At 36.5% G+C, this 12,690-nt stretch overlaps 1 protein-coding gene across 2 annotated transcripts in view; it reads right to left on the bottom strand.

Annotated features, from left to right (window-relative positions):
- Nucleotides 1–4,746: 4,746 nt before the first annotated feature.
- LOC148363293 (tyrosine-protein phosphatase non-receptor type 5-like) overlaps nucleotides 4,747–12,690 on the bottom strand; it is a 73,444-nt gene continuing 65,500 nt past the window's right edge. For both annotated transcript variants that reach the window (XM_088340916.1, XM_088340917.1), the window contains one exon: nucleotides 4,747–12,439. In XM_088340916.1, coding sequence (XP_088197042.1) covers nucleotides 12,346–12,439 — 94 coding nt within the window. In that variant the 3' untranslated portion in view covers nucleotides 4,747–12,345. The remainder of the gene's footprint in view (nucleotides 12,440–12,690) is intronic.

Here is a 12,690-nt window from a genome sequence, read left to right as displayed (position 1 = left end):
ATGTATTTTATCATCTATTTTGTTATGTTTTTTATCGTGGAATGCTTTTGTCATGTTTTTATTTCATCTTTTGTCCGTGTGTTTTACTGCGTGTTTCACAGATTATTTCGGTATTTGTCATTTATTTCAGCGTGTTTCGTCAGGTGTTTCAGCATGCGTTTTTCCATGCATTTTGCCATTTATTTCGGTATTATTTCACCATATTTTTTGTCGCACATTTTTTTGCATATGTATTTTGCTATTTATTTAGTCGTGTATTTGGTCGTGTATTTTTCTGTGTGTTTCGCTGTATCTGGCTAAAATCAATACGTGTAAACAAACTATCAGTCTTTTTCTGTGGTGTGTAATGGCAAGTGTCAGTTGGTATTAGTGCCATCTACTGTTAAGGAGTGTAATTAATCATCAGTTTTTTTTCTCTTAGCATTATCTTCTCTGGTCAAAGGCCCGCAACCGACTGAAAACAGGTCGGCAACCAACTGTTGAGTTGAGAGACACGTTTATTTTTATTTATTAACTTCTGAATTCATTTTGTTATGAATTCTGTTTTGTATATTGACGTGTGTTTTTATGTATTTTGATGTGTATTTTTATTGTGCATTGTTTCATTTATTTCGGTATTTATTTTTTGCATTCAGTTATTTTTCTCTTAGTAATATTTTCTCAAATCGAAGGCCCGCTGAAAACGAGTCCGCAACCCATTGTGGAGTTGCGACACACTTGATTAACGCAACAACAAAAAAAACCTGGAGAGCTGGTTGGAAGCCGATGAGCCAGCTCTTTTTATTGATCCGAGCCGAAAAAGCCGGTTCTCTAAAGAAGAGCCGGAATTCCCATCATTAGATGTGAGAGATGGGAAGAAGGAGTGAAGAGGGCAACAAGCTAATGGCGGCTAACCACAGTTAGCTTCGGGCTGTGCGGCACAATAAACGCCCCTCACATCAGTTTGCTGTCTTTGTTGGGGGTTTCTCAATGAAAAGCCTTCGCGCCATTGCGAAAAGTGGTCGTCTTCCTCATGACCGCCCGGCCGGAACAGAGCGCAGCTGACACGGTGTGACAGCGTATGAAAGCGCTGTTTATTATTCAAAGCTTTCTGTTAAAATTCAACGTCTATCACAACGAAATCAAACGACTAAAGTACGTCCCCTTGCCAACTAATTACGTCTGTTGGTTAAAGGGAGTGTTGGGGTGATTACAAAAGGTACACTTTAGCACTTTCTTCAAATAACGCGATGAGGTCATGGTTTAGCTGCGAGGGAGGGAAAAAAAAAGAAAAAATATTAGGTTACGTCACTTTCAGCCAATCAGCACTCACGACTCGAGGCCTGAATGACGTCAAAGACACGGATTAAAGGGCCTGCCCGACTTTTTTTTTTTTAAAGGAGACAAACGCTTCAGGGTAGACTGAAAACTGAAAAATTCAAATAAACTGTGAGGTGAATAAACACGAGCAAATGTAAAAACGGATGGAAAATATTTAAATATGTTATACAGTAATACATTAAAAATAAATTGAATCTAAATTAGTATTAGAATTGTGTATTATTGTCATTGATGACGAGTTTGGACATGGCGTTCTAAGATAAACACGCAATAAAAAAAGACTCAGAGGGACATTCAGTAATATATATATATATATATATATATATATATATATATATATATATATATATATATATATATATATATATATATATATCTCATTTCATCTCATTAGCCGTACCGCTTATCCTCAGTAGGGTCGCGGGGGTGCTGGAGCCCATCCCAGCAATCATCGGGCAGTGGGCAGGGGACACCCTGAACTGGTTGCCAGCCAATCGCAGGGCACACGGGGACAGACAACTCACTCGCTCATTCACACCTAGGGACAATTTGGACCGGCCAATCCACCTGAAATGCATGTCTTTGGAATGTGGGAGGAAACCGGAGTACCCGGAGGAAACCCACGCAAGCACGGGGAGAACATACAAACTCCGCACAGTAAGTCCGGTAGCTGGATTTGAACCCACACATATATATATAAAGGGCAGCGCAGTGGTTAGCGCGTGTGCGGCACAGTTCTAAGGTCTTGGGAACCTCCTGCGTTTCCTCCGGGTACTCCGGTTTCCTCCCACATTTCAAAGACTTGCATTTCAGGTGGATTGGCCGGTATATATATATATATATATATATATATATATATATATATATATATATATATATATATATATACAGGTATATATATATATATATATATATATATATATATATATATATACATATATATATATATATATATATATATATATATATATATATATATATATATATATATATATATGCGCGTGTGCGGCACAGTTCTAAGGTCTTGGGAACCTCCTGTGTGGGTTCAAATCCAGCTACCGGACTTACTGTGCGGAGTTTGTATGTTCTCCCCGTGCTTGCGTGCGTTTCCTCCGGGTACTCCGGTTTCCTCCCACATTTCAAAGACTTGCATTTCAGGTGGATTGGCCGGTATATATATATATATATATATATATATATATATATATATATATATATATATATATATATATATATATATATATATATATACAGGTATATATATATATATATATATATATATATATATATATATATATATATATATATACAGATATATATATATATATATATATATATATATATATATATATATATATATATATATATATATATATATATATATATATATATATATATATGCGCGTGTGCGGCACAGTTCTAAGGTCTTGGGAACCTCCTGTGTGGGTTCAAATCCAGCTACCGGACTTACTGTGCGGAGTTTGTATGTTCTCCCCGTGCTTGCGTGCGTTTCCTCCGGGTACTCCGGTTTCCTCCCACATTTCAAAGACTTGCATTTCAGGTGGATTGGCCGGTATATATATATATATATATATATATATATATATATGTATATATATATATATATATATATATATATATATATATATATATATATATATACAGGTATATATATATATATATATATATATATATATATATATATATATATACAGGTATATATATATATATATATATATATATATATATATATATATATATATATATATATATACCTGTATATATATATATATATATATATATATATATATATATATATATATATATATACAGGTATATATATATATATATATATATATATATATATATATATATATATATATATATATATATATATATATATATATATATGCGCATGTGCGGCACAGTTCTAAGGTCTTGGGAACGTCCTGTGTGGGTTCAAATCAAGCCACACTTCCTGTGCGGAGTTTGTATGTTCTCCCCGTGCTTGCGTGGGTTTCCTCCGGGCACTCTGGTTTCCTCCCACATTCCAAAGACATGCATTTCAGGTGGATTGGCCGGTCCAAATTGTCCCTAGGTGTGAATGAGCGAGCGAATTGTCCGTCCCTGTGTGCCCTGTGACTGGCTGGCAACCAGTTCAGGGTGTCCCCTGCCCACTGCCTGGTGATTGTTGGGATGGGCTCCAGCACCCCCGCGACCCTACTGAGGATAAGTGGTGCAGCTCATGAGATGAGAGATGAGATGAGATATATAAATTATGATGTCAAATATGCTGTCTTTATAGTAAGATCATTTAAACAACACCTAAAAATAGTATATTGATCTGATCTGGCAGATTAAAAACCATACTCCCATTAAAAAACGACTTTTTAATGTACTATTTTACATAAACTACTATCACAAACGAAAAATTGGACTTGCAACTTAGGCCAGTCCCCAGCACTATTTTGAAAATATTTTTGCATATTTATCCTGACATTATTTTATCTCATTTTATTATAGTAATTATTATGTGTTTATCTTGTTTATCCTGGAGTATCGCGTCTAATCTCGTTTCTAACAATGTTCACTTTTGGTTATCAATTACAATAAAGGCTACTCTATTCTATTCTATTCTATTCTATTCTATTCTATTCTATTCTGTAGTATCTTAAAATATTATCTTTAAAAATCGTAAAATTAGAAATATAAGATGAGCAAATGATCTGCTGGGGGAACAGGGTTGGGTAGGGTTTCTTCAACTGGATTACTTTCAATTACTTTTGGATTACTCCAGTACCAAATATGCTAATAAAAGACAAAAGAAACTAAATATGAATACAATTACTAAATTTTGTGCAGGCTTGGGGATTAATGGAATACATAGAACGGCAAAAATTATGTTGGCAAGCTGTTTGGATTTATTTTCATTTTGTTTCTGTCGCATTTTATGTTAGTTTTGCTGAAGATCATAGAGATCAAAGCCAGGAGAGAAAGCTTACCACGTGTTGTGAGTCATAATTTTATTCATATTTAGTTTCTTTTGTCTTTTATTAGTACATTTGGTATTGGAGTAATCCAAAAGTAATTGAAAGTAATCCAGTTAGAGTAACCCTACCCAACCCTGTGGGGGAACAAGAGCATCTTACTTATTTTACCCAATCTACTGCATGTATCTAAATGTACAGCAGTGACTCTGCTGCCAAACGACTTACAGCTGGCAAATGTGCGTTGCTGAATCTATATGTTTCAAACAGCGCTATCTAGTGTCACCTATCATTAACTTCAGCATACCAAGCATGTGTATTGTATCCCGCCCAGTCTTAAATTTTGTTTCTCTCCGGCAAACAATCCGCGACTCAAATTTGAGTTGTTTGTATGAATCATTTAAATTTTAATCAAAAAATGGAATTAATAGAAGACTGGTTTGTGAAAATGGACTTTTATTTGCAAAATCACAACTTAAAGCAATACGGTTGCAGAGGAAAAAAATACTGCTGGTTTAATGTTGGACTGGTTAGCGATTCTGATTACTTCATTTCTCCCTTATGTCGCATAATATCATAAGAATAACCTCTTTTATCATTTAAAACATAAGCAGGATCTAAAGTGACAGGTAGATTACTTTAGGCTAGAAATTACATTTGATTGTAGTGTCACGAGACTCACAACATAGATCATCTTTTTTAAAGGAGTAAAATAACTATATTAGCTGCCTTGCAAAATACAATTAATGTTGATGTGTTTGAGGGTTAATGATGGGCTGCAGTGGGGACTGTGTTACCCAGTCTGAGGTAAAAATCTCTGAAAACAATAAAAATGTACACATAACAAAGCATATTAAAGCAAAGCCTAAGCCCACAACATAATACTTCTTAAGACTGAACATGTTTAGAATTGTGTGTACTGTAAGGGAACTCGTCTCATTTTGTTCTTCCATCTTACAATAAAAACAGATTTTTTTTTTGTTAGTTTTTTCATAATTCACAGTATACAACCTATAGTTCATCGTGGTGGAGGTGGAAATGTACACAAGGCATCTAGACAAAAAGGATTGTATCAAAATGTTCTAAAAATATCTCTGGTTGATTCCACAAAAGCAAACTGTATCAAAAGCATTGGCTGAGAGCAAGCAATATAGGAGGCTTGGACGCCATTTTGCACAACAAAAAGCACGACACCCAATCACGTCGCTTTGATTGTGGACCCACAGCGTCCCGTACGGCACATGCAATTCAATGCCACTAAGCAATACAGGGAAAAAAGCTTTACAGCTTAACATAGGAGAAACAAACTTAGCTGTTCTATTGTGCTTCATACAGATAAGATAGACCTGTCTATACAACAATCATGGGCGCTTCACCATACGCATGTTTTGGAGCTACGATCGGGAACTGAGGTGTCACAAAGCAAGCGGAAATCAATGCTTTTAAAGGTACTCCCAAACAGAAATGCTTTTTTTTTCAACTAGGCACAGAGCTTGTAGTGATCCTCCTCACAATTATGCAGATATGTTGCGAAATATTCCACGTGCCGGGGGACTCGAGAAATTTGGTCTCAAAGTTCACCCATCTAGCTTGTTTGCTGTTAGAGCTGTGACGTCAATGAGGGAACGCAACACTTTTGAAATGGCGAATCCCATTAGTGCAAAATGAGAGGCGTTTGTAGTATAGGTATAACCAGCCCGCTTTTGGGTGTGCTCAAGCGACCCCAAATTCAACCCAATCACCCCCAAAAATCATAGCATTTTTAAAACTCTTATTTTCCTCAATAAAGGACAGGGTAGGCTTTAATATAATGAAAACCGCTAGGAAAAAAAAGTCAAACAAAACTAGAATTGTGAACAAAGCACTTCAGTCCATTTTATTCCTAGCACAGCTCTACCCCCCTCTCTGCTCCTCTTTGGCTCGGCTAGTGTCACTTGCGGCATAGCGGAGGAGTCTGTGGGGTGCCCAGTGTATTAGGGTCAGAGTATGTTATACAGTACTAAAAAAATGTTAAAGAGAAAGCATCATTTTCTAATGAGTTCCATTCTTCTTCTTTCGTTTGTGTGTACTCTAATCAACATAAATACATAAAAACTGGGCATGGCATAGTGATAGTGTTTCTGCTAACCACAAAGTGTAATGTGATGGTCCTGAAAAGTGTTTTTTTTTTTATCAGCCAGACACTGGGTGCTCAGCACCCCAAGAACTCTGAACCTAAAATGAACCCTGGTTTGTATTGAATAATGATTGAATACCTTTCATCTCTGCTTAGGAGTAGGCGATTGTGGCTTGGTTTAAGTTTGTCTGGTTAGCTCCCCGTTATTATTATTATTTATTATTATTATTATTTATTTATTCAGCCAGTATCAACCATCAACATGATATCTACCGGAAATCATTTTGTCACGCAAAGCTATCGACGTGACTCGTCGCCTTCGATCGGCGCTGGGTTTTTAGACCCAACTGCTGTGTTGGGAGTCATTAGGTGACCAAACCCCCCAATTCCAACCCTTAATGCCGAGCGCCAAGCAGGGAGGCAATGGGTACCAATGTTGTATGACTCGGCTGAGGCTTGAACCAGTGACCTTCCAGTCTCGGAGCGGGCGCCCTACCATCTAGGCTACCGAGCTGACGCCAAGGCTGCCGAGGTCTTTCCTGTTTTGTTTGCTCCCGGTTGGCGCTCGTTGGCTGCCCTCTGTTTGTTGTTTAGCCAGCTAACCTGGTGTTTGCACAGGTTTTGCAGTGTTCCATGGTCTGTTGATTCCCGGCCAGCTTCGCATCTATCGCTGTAGAGGTTGCTGCATTTGGTTCTCAGGTTATCCTGTCTGCTTACAGCATGCTTTTTCTTTGGCTAGCCTGGCATTTGCGCCGGGTTTCTTGGTTTGCTAATTTCCGGCTGGCTTCACATTTGTTGCCATTGCCGCTTTTTGTTGTTAGTGCACGGTTAGCTGGGCTGCTCAGGGCATGTTTTTTGGTCGGACAGGCTGGCATTTTTCCGCTGAGGCCGCAGCCACCTTTTGTTGATCGGTCCCAGTTAGCCCCCTGATGGTATCTCTCTGTGTGTTTTATTGCCAGTTAGTCCCTCTTTGGCTTCTCACTCTTTAATGTACCATTACTGCATCCACCTGTGACACAACGCTTTGGCATTCTCCACAAAAACTACCAAAACTTTGTTTAAAACACTGTGCTGATGCTCCTCCTCCGACGTCACAGCTCAGGATGACAAACACAAAACACGCCATCTTCAAAATGCATCATTTTGTAAAATACTTGGAACATACCGATGAAATATATAGAGTTTTTACGCAAAAACCAAATACTATTTCCTCCCATTTTTCATGCTTGAAAATTTGAGATTAACTAAACACAGCAATCGGTTGGAATTCAGGCTCGCGCTCATCTTTGCCGTCACTTCAAAATCTCAATTACATTTTTGCACCACCAACAGCATTTATGTAAACATGTTGGGCCATGAAAACTGCACAGACAGTGCTCTGTAGGTTGTGCAAAAAGCCCAACTACTTCAATCCTAACCAAACTGTTTACATTCCTTTGTATCATTACATTGCACATGCCTTGAAGGAAAACTTAGCACCATGCAACCTGAAAATAAGCTGGCTCCTGAACGTATCAAATACTAAAAGAAGGCTACTCTTGCTGTGTGTAAATAATGCATTGGAAAATGTGTAACAACAGCATGAAATGCTGGCCTTTTTTCATCTTTTATTGGAGAATGGACTATATGCACGCATGGTAAGGGCGCTAAATTCCTGTTGCTGTTCAAAAGCTATGCAATTCCATTGAAGCCTCAAAAGGCGGATAAAACTTAATTGGGGGCTGCCAGAGCTAAGTTCTGGCTGCGGTTTGACCAAATCGGGTTTTCCACAAGAAAATCTAAGATAAAAATATTCCACTGTTGTCAGATAACTGTTATAAAATAAGATCTAAAAAAATAATAATTAACTACTAATGTGAAAATAAACCAATCCACCAGTACCAATAAAGTCATACATAATATGTGTGGGCTTAAAAAAATGAAATATTGCGGTTCGTTTATTATTTTTTTTAATTCTAAGTAGTTTGTATTCTTCCTTGTGCTTTTCAACACTCGTTTTCAGTTGCACTACACAATACAGCGCCATCTAGTGGTCAAATGATACACACTGTCCATTTAAGTGCCAAGCAAAGCATGTCTGGATAACATAGAAGCTACTTAAGAAGCACCCTGTGAAACAAGAAGTTCTTATTATAATTTCAAATGTGTAAAATACACTAGTATCGGATGCCCCCTGGTGGCCATTTAACAATCGTAGTAAACCTTAATATCGGACGAATAATAGATTGTCATCATTAAATGCAAAATTAAGGAAACATGATTGTATACCAAAGAACTATATATATCCTTACATTTTATAAGAACAATGTGTATTATTTGACCCCGAGATGTTGCTGTATTGTGTAGAGCAACGGAAAATCATTGCTCAAAAGCGCAATGAAAATTACAATGTAAGGAAAATCAAAGTGACAAACCTGTACTATTGTTCTTCTACTTATTTTGCCGAGCTTTTCGCAAGACTTTGTTTTTTGGGGGTTCCCATAGCAGCAAGATACTGGTCAAATATGTCAGCCTTCTCTATGAGGCTCATGTTATGTCAAAAAATGCAAGTTTCTCAACCTACAAGTATTTTTTAAAAGAATCACGTTTATATCATATTTCATGTATTTTTGCTTATTTATTTAGATTTTCTCTTTCAATAAATGATTTATTATCTACCGCGAACAATACACAACTCTAATATTAAGGCAGGTGCCTGGAATTACAATCCCATGGGCCACAGTCGGACCCGGAATGCAGGTTTGAGACCTCTGCTCTGAAATATTCTCACTCTGTTACAAAAAAGTCAGGTCATGTAAATCGACTGTATTTTTTTATTGATTGATCATCGTTCGAATGTTGCCCAGTAAAGGGCAATTGGGGGAGGCAGATGAGGCTGTGCCTCACCTGTCATCATGGAAATATATACTTAAGAATATATGAATTATTTATATTTATTCAGTGTTTTTCCTCATATAAATCAACCACTTTTAGATGTTCCTTTTCAAAATTGCCAATTTTGAAAAGGAACAATTATATTTTTAATACAATTAGTATGTAACGTATTACTGTGCTGAGCGTCAGCAGATCTCGTGATGCACGCAATTCTCATGCCCCATGGCAGAGGGAGATAGTGAGACAAAAGAGTTCACACTTCAGCCCCCAACAATAAAATTAGTAACAGTATTAGCAAGATAACAGCAAATCAAGCCATCCAGTAACTTTTTTTTTTCGTTGCACTCACTTTTTTCAGAATATAGGATTACCTTTTCTATTGATGTTTTAAATAGGAGTAGCGCATAAACTTTATTTACAAGTTACAGTAAGACAATGAAAGTTTTTTCTCATGTTGCAGATCATATATTACTTTCATGTTCTGCCAATGAGATGAATAATAAGATGTAGGGTCATTTATTTGCACATTTGACTGTGCCTCAGCAGACACAAACTTCACCGCACGTCACTAATGTTGACAATGTGATAAAAACCTTACATTTGATTTTTCTTTTATAATGAAAAGTTGCCTGTTATAACTATATATTGTTGTCACTGATTGGTCGAAACAATTTTTATTCATATTATAACAAAACCAATGGAAGGTGTATGGGGGAAAAAAAGGAAAAATTAAATTGAACGAAGATTACGGTGTAGCCTATGTAGTACAATAGTGGAGGTTCTGTCACGACATTTTCAAACGCAATCAATTTTGATGCAATTTCACAAGTGATAAAAAGCCTACTTCCTGTAGTATTACAATATACTTAATAGTTAACATTGCATAGCCTTTGATTGAATCCAATACAAGACATCCTGTAGCATTAAATAAGAGGAAGTCAGAAGTTTACATCTCACAATTGTCAACTTATACATTTTCCCCATATTTTGTAAGGATTTTTGATTCTTTTTTTTTTAATGCCAATCTTGTCTTTCCAATTTTAAACTCAAATCCAGATAATCTCTGTTTCTGGTAGCAGAAGACGACGTTATCGTAGATTGCTTGTATTGTCTCGGTATATTACATAGTCTGTCTTGCTGTGAGTAAAGAGGTTCTGCGTTGTGTTTGTAAGGTTTATTATCGCAGAATAAGGGGAAATTACAATCATAAATAATGGGAGCAATTGGCTGCGGTTGACACGTATGACTTTGGTACCTGGATTTTAGCATATCGTAAGTATGCCATGACCTCCCGCGCATACAGTCCATTCCCCAGCAGCTATTTCCGCTCACGATAAATGAAAGAACATATCAAAGTATGTTTGAAATTTCTTGTAAATTATCTCAATTCAATAAAAGTTTCCATTCGTTCTGCGATTTTCAGTGATTCCAATGAACTCCCTAGCTTTGGGCATCTCTTACATTTGAGCCCTAAAAACAAGTGAACCACAGTGGGAAACCTCAAGTAGTTTCTCATGGGTGTGGTGTCTCATGCTGATAGACATGATACAACCCAGGGGTGGGCAAACTTTTTCAATCAAGGGCCACATTTAGTTCGATCATTTGGCAGAATTCATGAGAAAAAAAAGATAATCCTACTTTGGTAAAATGTATTTGTAAATGGCAAAATGTATTTCACATTTGCCTATTAATAGACCATTTCATGGAATAGGTTTTTGAAACACTCAGAATTAAAGCAATAAAATATATTGTGCTTTTTAAGCACCAACAATGATAAGAAACATGTATATATTTTTTTGCTTGGTATTTGATAAATAACTTGATAAATACATGAGTGAAAACATTGCAAGTACAGAAAATGTATGATTAAAAAATAAATTACAAATGACGTCTACATCGTTTAAATGTACAGGACTGTCTAAGAAAATCGGAATATTTTGAGAACGTTTTTTTATTTTCTGTAATGCAATCAAAATAAAAAATGTCACACATTTTGGATTAATTACATAATCTGAAATAGGTTAAAAAGAAAATGGAAATGACACATTTATAACACTGCAAAGGCGTGGACATTCCATGGTCAAATTACCTCCAGTTATTTCAAACCCTAAGGGTTGAAATAATAAAAGACTTACAATATTTCAGGTTTTTAAATTAATCCAGAATATATGTAGTTCTTTAAAAAAAAATACATCGCATTACTTTATCACAACATTCGAACTTTCTGAGACAGTCCTTGATAATTGTATTCCTTTTTAAATTTTGTACACCTGCAAAATAGAATGTATTGGATGCCAGTTAACTATTTGTCCTATTTTTACAGACTGTTGTTCATTGTTTTGATTATTATGCACTTTTTACATTGTTATCAATATTGGCCAATCATATTGCTATTCATTGAAATCCCACACCCTTAAGGATCAATCTGTAATACAAAGAAAGGGAACAGGAAAAGGCTTTTAGAACAGGTTGCAATTTATCTTCTTAGGTTGGGTTCTTTTCTGTTCAAAATCATTCGATGTCTTCTCTTGTTTTGAGTGTCTACTAAACTATAAACTTATCAGTCCTGTACACAAAGCAGTAAGCAATGTTTTCTGAAAAAATATACTTTCATGGAGTAGGGCCCCACAAAAGAAAACGGGCAACAAGAACAACAACTTTTTGTGTAATCCTTATTTTTTGTTTTACTCTTTGTTCAGTAGGCCGGATTAAAAACCCCCATGGGTAGTATGTGGCCCGCAAACAATGGTTTGCCCACCCCTGCGATAACCTCAACATGGCAAACAAGCACATTTTGTGTAAGTAGGATTGCAATATAGCAATTGACATGCCTACTTTAATATTAAAGTGATGGGAGCAGAGTTCCTTTTCTAATACTTATAGTATCTTGCCTAAACTGAACTCTGTCATGGTTGAAAATAACGATGTGATTTTTTAAAATATATTTTTTAAGGGTGGACATGATGGTTGGTGCAGCGCTGCATACGGCCAGGGGCGGTCCAGTATACAGTGATGTGTCTCGGTGTGGGCGTGGCTGGCAAGCAAGCGCTACTCTTCAGAAGTGTGAGAAAGCTGCTTTTCATACAGGCTCAGGACATGATGGACAAACTGGTACTGCTCGCATGTCTGGATCATCCCGCCCCTGAAAAACACAACATTCTTCCTGAAATTCACAACAAAAAGGCGGAGGAAGTTAAACAAAAATGCAACGTTAAAAAGTAGCACAAAAATAACATGAATCCATTTAGATTTTTTTTTCTAAGTCCCTTTGAGTGTGACTAACACATTAAAGGTGGTGTCCGCAACTTGAAACTTTGCTACTGCCACCTTCTGGCTTTGAGTCATGATCGCAAATGCAACTCATTCCTCTTTTTTTTCGGGGTTCGGTTTGGC

This window comes from Urocampus carinirostris, chromosome 7 (genome assembly GCF_059441175.1).
Source record: "Urocampus carinirostris isolate Australia breed hairy pipefish chromosome 7, RoL_Ucar_1.0, whole genome shotgun sequence".
Taxonomy (NCBI): domain Eukaryota; kingdom Metazoa; phylum Chordata; class Actinopteri; order Syngnathiformes; family Syngnathidae; genus Urocampus; species Urocampus carinirostris.
This window is presented reverse-complemented; position numbering and strand designations above follow the sequence as displayed.